Source organism: Aplidium turbinatum, chromosome 1 (genome assembly GCF_918807975.1).
Source record: "Aplidium turbinatum chromosome 1, kaAplTurb1.1, whole genome shotgun sequence".
Lineage (NCBI taxonomy): Eukaryota > Metazoa > Chordata > Ascidiacea > Aplousobranchia > Polyclinidae > Aplidium > Aplidium turbinatum.
The window spans coordinates 49,286,250-49,301,186 of NC_137472.1; the positions used below are offsets into that span (position 1 = coordinate 49,286,250).

Genomic DNA, 14,937 nt, shown 5'->3' on the forward strand with positions numbered 1-14,937 from the left:
TTTAAAGTATGAATATAATACTAAAATTAATACAACTTTACCTGAATGCTGTACGTCACAAACTAACTTGAACTCATTCCAAAATCTAAATATTTTTAATTATTTACAGTAGATTTAAAACTTGACATTTATTTTCACGATTTACCCATTACTGCTGGTCTACAATCAGAATGTCTTTCGTTTGTCAGCTGTTGGAGAATATTTCACATTTTCAAACTTTAGGTTCATTACGACTTCGGATTGCGCAACATCCTCTCTGTCCTCCGGACCTTGGGAGCTGTGAAGAGACAAAATCCCAATGATCCTGAATCGATGATAGTGATGCGAGGATTAAGGGACATGAACCTTTCAAAGCTTGTCGATGAAGATGAACCACTTTTCCTCTCCCTCATTAACGATCTATTCCCTGGCATCCAGCTGGACAAAGCCGGCTATCCCGACCTTGAAGCCGCTATTGAGAAACAGGTACCGCACCAATTGTTTAGAAGCGTCACAAATTTAGTCACATACTTCATTTATATTTACCTGGAAATCCATTGCACCCATTTAAAAATGAACTTTGTCAATACGTATAGATGATAAATAAACGATTAAAACTTTTTGCTTTGGTGAAAAACGTCATCGGGCGTTGTTTTGAAGCAAGTTACTCACTTTTAAGTGTATGTAGTAGTAGTATTTGCCTATATGCTATGCAAAGTTTGCGTATGCGATTCGTAACATAGGTTTAATCAAATTAAACAAAAAATTAAGTCTCTCAATATTAGTCGACTGGTATCAGCATTTTTGTTAATTTCTTATCTTCTTTGTCATCCTCATTTATCCTCTCCAGGTACACTCATCTGGACTTGTGTTCCATCCATCTTGGGTGTTGAAGATCATCCAGCTCTTTGAGACGCAAAGAGTACGCCATGGTATGATGGTGCTTGGGCCGAGTGGAGCAGGAAAGACCAAATGCATCCTCACCCTCATGAAAGCGATGACAGATTGCGGGGAACCTCATCGGTGAGTGAAAATAATAAAGCATAATAATGATAAAGCAAATATCCGCATGGCATGTTCAGTATTTACATATAGACTTAACATTTCGTGATACCACAATTAGTCAAAACTTCCCAATTTGCCTAAAACAATTGATGTTAGTTTATAAAGCGTATATTGTATACATTCACAACAAGCTTAAATCATATGGAAAAAATTTGTTTTGTTTTTTTGCTTTTAATTTTTAATAGGCTTTAAGAGTTTGCAGCACATTTAAGTACTGCATTGCGTGAGTTGTGCATTAGTTTATACAGTGAAAGGATTTTTTTATGTAGTATAGGCTACTAAAGGCTCTCAAAAGAATATCTAGCAACAGCATAACCTCAAAAATCTTAGGGATAGCAGTCCGGCCACATTGCAGCAGCATTACTATCCGTTTGACAGAACAAGCCCATATCTCCATAGCACAAACAAACATTATTACTACGTGATTCAACTACAACTATACGCTTTTTCTTCAGTGAAATGCGAATGAATCCAAAGGCAATCACAGCACCTCAGATGTTTGGCACGCTGGATGTCTCCACCAACGACTGGACAGATGGAATATTCTCAACTTTATGGCGTCGCAGTCACAAAGCCAAGAAGGTAAAACGTGACGTAGTTTTGGATTCGGTGGTTGCATTTCATAGATTGAGTCAAGACCATTGCATGTGCTGCAGTAAATCTTGAACCAATCTCTTTAATTTACCATATTAGCTAGGTACTGAAATTCTACGATTGTACTATCTACAAAAAACGCAGAAGGTTTGCTTGTCTTCAATTTGATGATGGCAAAAGCCGGTTGTCCTCCATAATAATCTTCAGTGTAATCCGAAAAACATGGCCAAACTAAAATGGTATACAGATAGGCCTTCTGCCCCAACGTACTAAACAAAAACGACGAAATAACGATTAAAATATGTGAAGTGTGATTGGTCATTGGTTGATTAAACAAACTTTAGAGATACGAAAAAATGTTTGAAGTCTTATCTTACTTCCTACCAAGGGAGAGCACATATGGCTTGTGTTGGATGGGCCAGTCGATACGTTGTGGATTGAGAATCTAAACTCTGTGCTTGATGACAACAAGACCTTGACATTAGCCAACGGTGACCGAATCCCGATGGCTCCCAACTGCAAGATCATATTTGAACCTCACAACGTGGATAATGCATCACCAGCTACTGTTTCCAGGAATGGTGAGTGATCGTATTCTCTGCTCAAAATAAAAGTCAGTTATTTGGCATTGAGGTTAAGATCGGAATATTATCAAATTAGAGTTCTATCTAATCGACAACACAGAAGTAATGATTGCACGAAAATTTTATATATCTCTTTTCTTTTAGGAATGGTCTTCATGTCATCGTCTGCCTTAGACTGGAGACCAGTGTGCCAAGGTTGGCTCAAAACACTGACTTCTCAACAAAGCGACACATTGTGGAATTTGTTTGAAAGCGTTTTCCAGGTCACTGAATCTCAGCTGTGTTACAATTGAACGTAATCGCATAGTGCTTAGTTTAAGTGTGAAGAAAAGACATTAAGTAGGCTAATGTAAATTGTAATTATTATTTCAACATTTTTGTTTTGTACTAGCCTATTTAACTTTTCAGGATTTGTACAACTACATATCCACGAAGCTTGTCGGTAAGATGGATGTCTTGGAATGCATGTACATCAGACAGACAATCGATCTTTTGCAAGGTAATTAAGATAATAGAAAGTGAAAACTTAGACAGTTACCTATGCCATTTCAAATACAAGCAGTAAGAGTCCTGTATATGTCAGTAGGCTACTGTAGCCTACTTCGTTATCAAGATTTGTAGTTCAGAGCCATGTAATTTGCAGGCTCGTTCCATGGCCAAAAAGTCTGATGCGTAACTGTATGCGTAACTGGCAGGTACCTTATAAAGTTATCATCATCATCCATTAAGGCGTGCTCGGACATCATTAACACAGTTTCTCCAAACATCCCTGTCCATCATTAAATTTGACAGTTCATAAAGTTGTAAGCTATCTATAATCAAGTGCATCTGCTGTAGGTTTGATACCTCGACACGACGACAAAGCTCTGTCAAAAGAACATCTCTCCAGGATCTTCATATTTTCAATTATGTGGTCACTTGGCGCGCTTTTGGAGCTCGAATACAGGTGCGTTACAGAAAGAAAGACTCTCCAAACGTTTGCTTGGTCCCACCGTATATTGTGTTCAACTAGTCCTGTAGAAACATTTGTGATGTCGTTTGAATTTTAACTGTTCAGCATTTTCGTAACAGTTAATCAAAGGAAAAATAATCTTATCAAATGTTAAAGTTATTGTTGCTCTTGTGGTGCTAGATTAGTCCTGTTAAAACTGGTTTATATGCTTCCGTCAGCAAATAGTGCTTTGCGGTGTGCAGGTAGAAAAGCCTGGCTTTTTTGATTTAACCAAAACACCTTTTCCACATCATCCGATTTACTATATGATAAAGATTTAACTTGGGTGCTGTTTTTTGTCAAAATAGGGAGATGATGGAAGAGTTCCTTCGCAATCATGAATCGAAACTTGATCTCCCAGAAACATCAGGAGAAGAGACAATCTTTGAGTACGTCGTGGGAGATAAAGGAACTTGGGAGCACTGGAGGGCAAGGTGAAAAAGATGAAGAAAAACTGTAACCGACCTATTTTCCGCTCGTAATTAAAGATAATGTTATTTCTCAATTTAGACCACTACTCTTATGTGTTTTTGAAGAATAGAAAGGAAAATGTTCTCTTTTTTGATTGTCATAATTAGTTGAAGCAAAGCAGTTTATGTTAATGAAAAATATTGATTACATGTTTTTTCCAGTTTCTTTTACTCTCTCTTGCAGGGTGCCATCGTACGTGTACCCTAAAGACACGGTTCCAGAATATTCGTCTATCTTGGTTCCCAATGTAGACAACGTTCGAACGGATTTCCTGCTTCACACCATCATGAAACAGGTGATTCATCGTATAGAAGATGTTCTGATTAAAACAAAAAAGGTTCAACAAGTGCATGACATTTTGATTGAATGTTTGTGAGCTGAAGTGCATTATAACGTCTCATAACAAAATACCAACTGATGTCAGAATACCAACTTCGTTTTCTTTAATCCTGATTTTTACAGTTAAAAAAAGAAAACTTGAATGCATTTGAGTTATACAACGTAGACCAAAAATAAATAGTCTGACGAATGATTGTGTTAAATTTGCGTTTACTTCTTTTCCTTGAAAGTGCCATACCAACCGTGTTTATTCGGGATTTTTTTGTACTTTAACCACATATGCTGTAGTTCTTTCGGTGCGTAATCTTATGTGTTTTTGATCTAAAAGGAAAAATCTGTGCTGCTGATTGGCGAGCAAGGTACGGCTAAGACAGTGATGATTAAAGGTTATGCGAGTAAATACGACCCTGAAGCTCATCTCACGAAAGCTCTCAACTTCAGCAGTGCTACAACTCCGAATATGTTCCAAGTAATTTCCGTTATTGCTTTTACTGAAATTGGATTAAATGACTGATTTATTTATTGATCAGCTTATATTTAGGCTACCTAGTAATCAGTTTCAATTTTATGTTTTATTGATTGATTGCGGGAGTCTTATCTTAATTTTCGACCATCAAAACGAAAATAGATGACTTGCCATAACATATCAAGGGTCTTGAAATAGGTAGAAGCGACAAAACGCGAACGTGAAAGCGCACTCAAGGTCGAAATGATTTAACGAATACAAGAATTTGGCACGGTCGCCACATCTTGAAAAGCAATAATAGACTGTTTGTGCTTGTGGCATACAGTATAATCCTTGTCAAGATTGTGCTTTGATTATTAAAGTGTTTTTCATTTCAATGGTAAAATTGCTACAATACCTAACGGTCTTTCATCATTATTTCAACTAACAATTGCGATTCCAATTTTAGCGAACGATTGAAAGCTACGTCGACAAGAGAGTGGGAACGACATACGGGCCACCTGCTGGTAAAAAAATGACAGTCTTTGTTGATGACATCAATATGCCAACTATCAACGAATGGGGAGACCAGGTAATGCAACATTACTGAGGAGTTAGTTTTAAGTATTGGTGTACCCATCTGGGGGAGAGGTAACCTTACTTTCGAAACTTGGATTTTAGTTGGAAACATCATCGACATGATGACAACATTATTGATATACAGGAGGACACAAGTACGTGTTGAAAACGTTTGAGTTTTTTTTAACCTCTTAAGTGCGTATAACGACAATTGTCGTCCGAGACAGTCGCTCTTGCTGTGCGTAAGACGACAATTGTCGTTTTCGTGATCGCAGCTATTCATGGCGCTTTTAATTTCGCTTTCCTCTATTCCCTTTGTCTGGAAGGCGCAATTATGACGTGTGAAGAAACATAGATGCATTGTTTAAACTACAATAACGATTGCAGCCTGACAGAAATCATTGATCCCTAAATCACTCTATTACAATATTAGGTAGCTTCTGCACTCACCTACAATATAAACACAATTGCAAGAATAAAAATATTCCATCCTAAACGTTTTCTTTTCTTCTAAAATGGCTTCTTTCTGGTGTATAAAATTCGTACCACATCATGCATGTTCAATCAGTGTGGTCATTTTCATGTAACGTTGCAAGCAGTTTCAGAAATATTTTGTTGTGTTCGAAAACATATTTTGTAACATATAGTCAACAAAACAATAGGGTTTGTGTTGCTGCTAATGTTAGAGCAAGCGTCAGAAAATGATACAGTTTGAATATTTCAAAACTAAACTTACGTGTGCTTTGTTTAGTGTCCTATAAATGCTTAGAAATTTTTCTGTTCTGTGAACTGATGTATTTTTTTCTTCATAATAAACAACTAGTTGAATAATTTCACAATGGTGAAAGGTATAATCACTTAAAAGTAATGCGATTACACCAGAAAACAATAGTCTAGCCGGAGACTTCTCCGCAATAGTCGATCAAAAAATAAACCAATATACACAAAAGGAAATTGAACAAAAGCGTATTGTACTACGTCATGGGGGTTCCCCAATATCTTAGCCAGCAATAATGCGACGAAAAATACTGCGAGTGATCAAATTAAATACGCACAGTAAGGGGAGTTTCGAAAAATTAATTACGCACTTAACGGGTTAATTGTGTTGTATTTCTTTGTGTAATAAAATCAAGATACAAAAGCTTTTTTACAAGAAACTCGTATTTTCATTGTAGATCACAAATGAAATTGTTCGACAGCTACTAGAAAACAAAGGATTTTACAGTCTTGACAAACCAGGTAAAAATTGTTTGCACAACAAAACTTCGATTACAGATGATGTAAATATCCGTCAACACTTGTGATTAATGAAGAGTTTGTTATTGGAAAGTGAAGCTACAGCAATCGAAGTAAACCCACAATAAACTCCAACTAACTTTACAAATCATATTGTAATCATATCATAATGAAATAAATGGTAAAAACCAATCTTAAAAGCTAACTCTCCGTTACGCGGATAACTTAACTGCACATTCAATATTTTTGCTTTTTAGTTTTTTCTTTGTGTTGAAGAAACGAGACCAGATTGGTTTTATTTCTTTGTTATTTTGTTTTCAATTGAATTACTCGAGAATCACACACTGCTTTGTTGATCCTCCAGGAGACTTTACCAACATTGCGGACATCCAGCTCGTCGCTGCCATGATTCATCCAGGCGGAGGAAGAAATGACATCCCTCAGCGTCTGAAGAGGCAGTTCTGCATTTTCAACTGCACTCTTCCATCCAACACATCCATAGACAAGATTTTTTCAACCATAGCTACTGGATACTTTTGCAAAGAGAGGAAATTTGTAAAACCGGTGTGTTACATTTCATTTTCGGAGATAAATTTTGTTTGAAAAATATTAGTTGCATATTTCCAGGATAACGAAAGATGTCGTTTCTATTTTTTTGAAAAAAATCAAACATTGTAGACCTAAATTAATGTCCAAGCTTAATGTTAGTCTAGCTTGCATGGTCAAGGTATAGAAACTAACCTTTCTTGTACTATGACAACCAGGTGATTGAGCTGGTTGAGAAGCTGGTGCCCCTGACCAGGACGCTATGGCAAAAGACAAAAGTCAAGATGCTTCCAACACCAGCAAAGTTTCACTACATCTTCAACTTGAGAGATTTGAGTCGAATTTGGCAGGTCGGTAAATCTATCCTTGATTAGGCAATAGGCATCTTAGGAGGCAGGTGAAATGCATGAAACATCTGAACTTAAATCAAGTATATTATCTGTAGGCTACATAGTAGGGTGTTTTATAGTTTCACCTTTTTTTATTTAAAAAAAGCCTGTGGTCTGATGTTGTCGCATTTTGGGCTGAATAATTGTAGCCTACTTGCTTGTAATTTGATGTGGATCACTTTCAAGTAAAACGCATACTTAATGTAACTATGCTTTCGTGGGTTCATGATTTCTTATGGTGAAAGTTAGTTTTATGTTAATTAGGGTTACAGATGATTCAGAATTTTCTATTGTATTCTTATCGGTGCATTGAAAAACTTTCTAACTCAGCTTTGAAGAGATTTTTTCGCATAAAACTAATCTAAGTTGTGACTGTGTTCAGGGTATATTGATCATCGACAATGAAATCGCGGCAAGCACTGAAATCCTTCTCAGTTTGTGGAAACACGAATGTGAGCGCGTCATTGCTGATAGGTTTATCAACCAGCCCGACAAGGACTGGTTCAATGAAAATTTAGAGGCGGTGAGTCCCATTCTATCACCAACTGCAACTGTTGCTTTTTTGATGCAACCTTTGTTATGCGAATTTATTGTGTTTATTGTGTTTCGTATAATTTTGTTGTTTCGCCAACAAATAAACTGAACTGTTACTGTTGTGATCCATAAACTACTGTAACACACTGCAGCTTTACAGCCTAAATCAAAACTTAAAGATACGTACTTGCTTGTTTGCACTCTGCTCCTTCCATGTAGGTTGTCTACTTATCTGTTTGTCTTTCAGATGGTGATGCAAGAGTTAGGGGAAGAAATCGGCCAAGAGCTTCCAAAAGAAACCTATTTTGTTGACTTTCTGAGGGAAGCACCTGAACTCACAGGTACAAACTAAAATAATTACTCAATAAAGATGCCCTGGTTGTGACTGCCACACCATGTTGTTTCACTTTGCCTGTTTATCATAATGCTTGCCAGTTTTTTATCAAAGTTTAACAAACGTGTACGTTGTCTTTTATATCTATTGTGCAGCAGTTTAATTGTAACTGGAAATAAAATCATTGAACAATATTCTGTATTAATAATAAACAACTTTGCGTTGTCAATAATAAATGTTTTCTTTTGTTTCGGCAGGTGATGAGCCGGATGATTTTGAGCCAGACGCGCCAAAAATATATGAACGAGTTGAAGCCTTGAGTGCAGTGGAAGAAAAACTCGGCGGGTTCTTGGAGCAATACAATGAGACTGTGAGAGGAGGAAAGATGGATTTAGTGTTCTTCAAAGTGAGACTTCTAACTATTTGTGATTGCTTGATCAAATTACTTTTAATGCAGAAGGCAATAGAGAATTTTGAGTTTTAAAATTTCATCTTCTTTTTTTCTAAATACAATATTTTGAATACGCAAGGTCAGTAAAAAGTAAAAGCAAAATATTTTCGTATCCTTTCAATACTAAAATGACTTGTATCCAGTTGGTTATTAAACAGTTATTTATTTTTTCTATCTTTAACCCTGTTGCACGTAACGCAGGACGCAATGATACACTTGATGAGAATATCACGCATCATGAGGACGCCACGTGGCAACGCCTTATTGGTTGGTGTGGGCGGCTCAGGTAAACAATCGCTGACCAGGCTGGCTTCCTTTATTGCCGGCTACAAGATCTTCCAAATTACTTTAAGCAGGCAAGTTGCTAGTTGAACTTTATATCCTGATTTTGCTGAAAAGCTTGTTTCATTATATCTGGTTTTTTATGTTGTGACTACTAGTACTGTTCCAAACGAGTTTTATGCATTTGAAGCAATGTTTTTGCTGAAAAAATCAGAAAGGAAATAAACAAAAAAAAAACTCTTACGTCGAAACGAAATTTCATTTTCGTCAAAAAAAGTAACAATCCAAACTGAGTTGACTTAACGAAAACACGTAGCTTCACTTCCGATACTACTAAACCCTTTGCTGTTCGGAGTAACAGTTGTTAAAATTGATCGACATATTCTTGTTGGGTTGTCTACATTTACAGTTTTGGTAGTGCAGCCCAGTCAGCCATCAACCAGTAACGTCATCGGACGTTGAATTTATGTAAAAAAGAATTGATTTGCTGGCTGGGAGTGTGGGCTACCTGCTTATAGATATTGCTGAAATGTTCTTAGCGCATGATGTATAGTGAGTTGTCGGCTCATATTCATTAGCCTCACACCATCAGCTCCAAGACGAGTTGTATGTTTTCCTACAGAACGTATAACGCGACCAACCTGATGGACGACTTAAAGATCCTCTACAAAATAGCAGGAAAGGACGGCCAAGGGGTCACCTTCATATTCACTGACAACGAAATTAAGGACGAAGGGTTCCTTGAGTACATGAACAACGTTCTGGCCTCAGGAGAAGTGAGAACTCTATTTTCTCGTCTTAAAACTTTCATGTGAAGATCATTTGGTCTATTTTACATGTTGTTTTCTTGTTCAAATTGGTTACTAAATCTAATTTTTCCTTATTTTGAATGTCTTTTTTATTAAAATAATTGTTTTCGAAAATATGTTTTGTAATCCAAAAACAAAACCACTACCAAACATTCATCTTGTCCAGGTGTCAAACCTGTTTGCTCGCGACGAAATAGACGAAATCAACATGGAATTGATTCCAGTCATGAAAAAGGAGTACCCGAAACGACCGCCCACCCCTGAGAACTTGTACGACTACTTCCTGTCACGTGCCAGGTCCAATTTGCACGTGGTCTTGTGCTTTTCACCAGTCGGTGAAAAGTTCCGTGCAAGGTCGTTGAAATTTCCAGGTAAAACTTTTAGATTTAAGCTTGAAACCGTTCAGGTGCATTCTGATAAACCTGTTAGAAATCACTGAATCATCCTTATTGGTTTGGTGGAAAATTTTCAGGCCTGATTTTTATATTTATGCATAAAAGTTTGTCCCCAATCGAAAATAATAAAATATTACTTAATTGCTAACTAAAAATTTGCAAAATTTGCTTGAAAATTCAATAGTTTAACATTGAATATTCTTGGAAGTTAAATCATAAAAATTAGCCACCAGATATTTCAAGCGCACTCAATCAAAACATGCAAACAACACTTTAGGCCTTTTATAGAACTGCTCCTTGTTTTTCTTGTTTACAGTTCCCTTATTTATAATATTATTTTAGGCCTACATGTGATTGGTTATTAACTTGGGTATGGTGCTTCTTACAAAAAAGCTAGAATGTGTATTATTTTGCAAGTCTTTTGTAGTGTTTGGATGCTGTTATTCAACCGATTTTCTTTGTTGTCGATTCTCTGTTAACTATACTTACATTGCTAAGGTTTATTTTCTGGCTGCACGATGAATTGGTTTCTTCGTTGGCCACGTGAGGCGCTAATACAAGTTGCCCAACATTTCTTGTCCGAATACGACATCAAGTGTTCAGCTGAAATCAAAGCACAAATGGTCCAGGTACGCCTAATAGCCCATGAAAGTTAAAATTATTTGATGGTTATATTTATTGAATTGCTGGTCGCTATTTGATGGTTAATGAAAGTTAGAACTGCTTTCATTTGTAACAAGCAGAGAGTGTTTGATATTGTTATTGTACTGCTTGATAGGACATGAAACTGTTCTAATATTTGTGTTCAACGAGCATTTGGTATAATGGACAATGCGAAATTTTCTAGCACATCTCAATTTCAGGAGATAATACCTCTGCAAACATGTGTTATCAGCCTCTTCATCTGCATTCGAGTTTTCATATAACAACTGATTGTCTGATAAAAATAAAATAAAGAGCCCCAAATGCGGAAACAATAGCCTACTCATGTTCAGCTAAACTTTAGCTCTTAAAAATTGCTTTAAGCATAAAACTTTGCTGCATTAGTGTCTGCGCCATTACATTTTCATTATAACACAAAGGTGATGGGAACCGTGCAAGATCTCGTATCTGAGAAGTGCGTGGAATATTTTGAACGCTTCAGACGGTCGTGTCACGTGACTCCAAAATCTTATTTGTCTTTCATCACGGGCTATAAGACCATTTACAGGTAACTTTCGGTTAATTTTAACAATCCGACTTCACTCCAATAACTTTCGTGAACGTAACTACTTTATATGTTTCAACCAACCTTTCTAATAAGTAAAACCTGAGAAAGCATCAACTGCTTTCCTTGTGGTTTTAGTCCGAAAAATTGCTGATAAAATAATACCTAGCACTTTTATCTCTTAGCTTAAAACTGAGTGAGATTGGAGTCCTGGCCCAACGCATGAAAACCGGTTTAGACAAGCTTGTCGAGGCACAAAAGTCCGTTAATGCTCTATCCGCTGAACTGTCAATCAAGGAAAAGGATCTTGCTGTGGCCTCGAAAGAAGCTGATGAGGTAAGATTACCACAGCAGGTCTATGACAGTACAAAATAAACTCTATCAGTTATTGAATGACTACTTCTAGAGAACAAAGTTAAATTAAGTTGTTTTAAGTAGTTTCAGCATTACAATGTTAGAAAACTGCAAACATTAAACTCATATTTGTGAAACCTTGCTGTAGTCTACTTGGATGTTTACTTATGTCAGCCAATATTATTATCTTAAATGTATTGTTTTGTACAGGTGCTGAAAGTTGTAACTGAGAAAGCAACAGCAGCTGAAAAAGTGAAAGCTGAGGTGCAAAAGGTGAAAGACAAAGCTCAGGCCATCGTGGACGCCATCAACAAGGACAAGGGAGTGGCCGAGGCTAAACTAAGGGCTGCCAAGCCTGCATTGGAAAAAGCTGAAGCTGCTCTGCAGGTGATGCATTTCAAATTAAAAATTCAAAAGAAAATGAAGATAAGCTGATTATCTTCCGTGATTTTCAAAATAAATAGGCTACAAAGATATGGTTTGCTGCTTGTTGCAGGAAAGGGAAGGAAGCTAAACCCCAGCTAGAAATTTCACGTGTATTACACGTAGATTCTACGTACCTTGGGTCGTGTATTATACGTTAATTTTCACGTATAATACACGCATATGTGTCGACACTATTTCACGTGTATTACACGTATATTTGGTGGTGGATTTTACGTGTTTTACGCCCGCATTACACCTAATTTCCTCGTATCTGACAACACTAATACACGTGTTTTCCACGTATATTTGGTGGTGGATTTTACGTGTTTTACACCCGCATTACACCTAATTTTCTCGTATCTGGCACGTACATTCTATGTACCTTGGGTCGTGTATTATACGTAAATTTTCACGTATAATACACGTATAAGTGTCGACACTATTTCACGTGTATTACACGTATATTTGGTGGTGGATTTTACGTGTTTTTACACCCACATTCTACCTAATTTCCGCGTACCGTATCTGAAATCAACAATTTAACACATTTGTATTTGAAGAGCCCAGTTCCAAAACCGCTTAGGCGCCACTTTTACCAAAATTGAGTTTAGAGTGTCATTAGGTAGAGTATTACCATAGGTACCTACTATCCATTCCTTTTTTTCCAAAACCTTCTCTTTCTGCTTCAAATTCGACACTAAATATTGCGTTTTCTTCCAAAACCGTTTACGCGCCATCACACTTTGTTTCCAAAACCACTTGTATCCACAATTAACCAATCATATTAAGCCATTGTATCACGTGACATATCGCTGATTGTTAAACCGTTTTCGTCATCGTTTCGTGATAAGCAGCAGTGTTACCATTTGGTAAATTTCACTACCAAGTTCGAGATTTGGCAGAATTTTACGTTGTTTGACAGTAAAATTTTGAGTTGGCAGAATTTTGGAAAACATTTTTGGTGAGTTGACAGTCAGTCTCTGGTCAGTTTGGAAAAATTTGAAATGTGTTTGGTAGTTTGAAGCATCTACTATCTGGCAACACTGATAAGCAGTGTTGTAGGCTTGCAGCCTATTGTTGCAGTTACCAACGGTGCTTAGTAGCCTACTTGAGCTTTATAACTGTGTTTTTTTGCTTTGTTTAAAGTGGATTTGGGTTGTGGTGATGAATTAGTGGTGGTCAGCTTGGAAAAATGGTTTCAAAAATTGGTTTCTTTCATTCTGGCAATTTTTATTCTCCAGTTTATTTCCAAAACCGCTTATATCCACATTTCTAATTTTATAAAAAGGCGATTCTAAGCATTCTAATATTCCTTAGATCTGGACAAACGTCATGGCTCAATTCAGTAGGTAGTTATACATCGTCAGAAATCAAAAGCGCATTACATTTACCAAGCGAAACTGTCATAAACGTTTTTCGTGGTTTTCTCGAAATCACCGAAAGTGGATGTAAGCGGTTTTGGAAACAAGCTCTTCATTTATTTAACACATATTGTTATAAGAGGCTACTGTCCAATTGTGACCCTTTTAGCACTCATTCGGAGAGTTAATGCTTGTTTTGAACTTTATTTGGAGTTAGAGAAGAAAAAGAGAAATAGCAGTGGTGGGAATCGAACCCGCGTCAATGAAATGACTACTTTCTAGCCCTAACCTTAACCCCTAAGCCAACCAGCTGACAAAAAATCCATCACTTAATTTGCTTTCTATCATCTTCTTTTCGCCATTTTTACGTCACTTAAACCGGAGCTTATGATTGGTTGGCGGTTTCATTCTAGTCAGTTTTAGTGGCAGAATTTCGACTTGTTAAAGTGGCTACCGTACCAAACCTTAGTAAGTAATTGTTTAATATCAGTAAGCGAGACCACTTAAATTTACATTAAGAACTATCGTTAAAAGATCACATTAATTTGCGACTAAAAAATGTCATGAAATTTCCTTTTTACGTAACGTAATAAAAACGTGTAAAGACACCTACAAAAACACATAATCTAACTTATATCCTAAAAAATGCGGAGGAGCGTGGTTGACACCAATCCACTTGAGTGGAGAATTCTTTCTGTTTATACCGTCCTTGGGAGGTAGTTTTACCTAACACAGATTAAAAATTGCCCAAATGAACGAAAGAACTTCAACACGTTTAATATACGTGGAAAACACGTGTTACTTTTCAACAGATGGAAACGTGCAATACACGTGGAAACAACATATAATCAACATACAAAAAATTCCGGTAAAACATCCTTCTGCTGGGGTAAACATTTTTTCTCTTTTGTATGCCCTCTTCTGGGTGTGATTTTACCTTACATACCTTAAAAATTAGTCAAATAATCATAGGATTTTGAACACGTGTAATATACGTGGAAAACACGTGTTATTTTTGCAAGAGTTATATTCACAAAATAATCCCTGATAAAACTTCTAGAATCATATTTACACACTAGTCATACTAAATGATAGCTAAAATATGTCTCTAAAAAAATGTTTTTTAAACAAGTGAATTTTTGTTGGTGTACACAAACTCCTTAATAACACCTGAATTCTACCTAAGATACCATACTACCTAAAATCAACCAAAAATCAACGTGTAATATACGTAGCTTTCTAGCTGGGACTGCCTTTCTTACGTCCGTTTTTGTTCAACAACAATCATGTCCATCATTGTTGAATTTAACACAACTTGAACATCTTTCAGGTCTAACTAACTTTTAAAAAACGTAAAAGTGTGCTTTTTGAAAGCAAATTTCCTGAAGAGAGGAGGCCTTCCTGACTTTGTCTTTTGAAGCATCGACGGGCCTAGATTTTTGTCGCACCATGTAATTTCATTTTGCATGAGCATTGAGCAATACTGTTAAAGATAAATCCATTTTGACAAGAGTCGCTTGGTTGTTAAAAACCTCTGATCTATTCAACGTCATTCTTTCTTTACAG

General features: G+C 36.6%; 1 protein-coding gene across 1 annotated transcript in view; it reads left to right on the forward strand.

The window, feature by feature from the left end:
* LOC145782015 (dynein axonemal heavy chain 5-like) overlaps positions 1-14,937 on the forward strand; it is a 55,287-nt gene that overhangs the window by 27,373 nt on the left and 12,977 nt on the right. The window contains exons 43-66 of the mRNA XM_082593748.1: positions 223-465; positions 830-1,002; positions 1,500-1,626; positions 2,027-2,219; positions 2,367-2,485; positions 2,631-2,721; positions 3,060-3,168; positions 3,522-3,647; positions 3,868-3,979; positions 4,352-4,492; positions 4,938-5,060; positions 6,223-6,286; positions 6,648-6,847; positions 7,048-7,179; positions 7,601-7,741; positions 8,000-8,093; positions 8,344-8,492; positions 8,739-8,893; positions 9,442-9,595; positions 9,795-9,999; positions 10,522-10,652; positions 11,106-11,233; positions 11,416-11,566; positions 11,795-11,971. Coding sequence (XP_082449874.1) covers positions 223-465; positions 830-1,002; positions 1,500-1,626; positions 2,027-2,219; positions 2,367-2,485; positions 2,631-2,721; positions 3,060-3,168; positions 3,522-3,647; positions 3,868-3,979; positions 4,352-4,492; positions 4,938-5,060; positions 6,223-6,286; positions 6,648-6,847; positions 7,048-7,179; positions 7,601-7,741; positions 8,000-8,093; positions 8,344-8,492; positions 8,739-8,893; positions 9,442-9,595; positions 9,795-9,999; positions 10,522-10,652; positions 11,106-11,233; positions 11,416-11,566; positions 11,795-11,971 — 3,438 coding nt within the window. The remainder of the gene's footprint in view (positions 1-222; positions 466-829; positions 1,003-1,499; positions 1,627-2,026; positions 2,220-2,366; positions 2,486-2,630; positions 2,722-3,059; positions 3,169-3,521; positions 3,648-3,867; positions 3,980-4,351; positions 4,493-4,937; positions 5,061-6,222; positions 6,287-6,647; positions 6,848-7,047; positions 7,180-7,600; positions 7,742-7,999; positions 8,094-8,343; positions 8,493-8,738; positions 8,894-9,441; positions 9,596-9,794; positions 10,000-10,521; positions 10,653-11,105; positions 11,234-11,415; positions 11,567-11,794; positions 11,972-14,937) is intronic.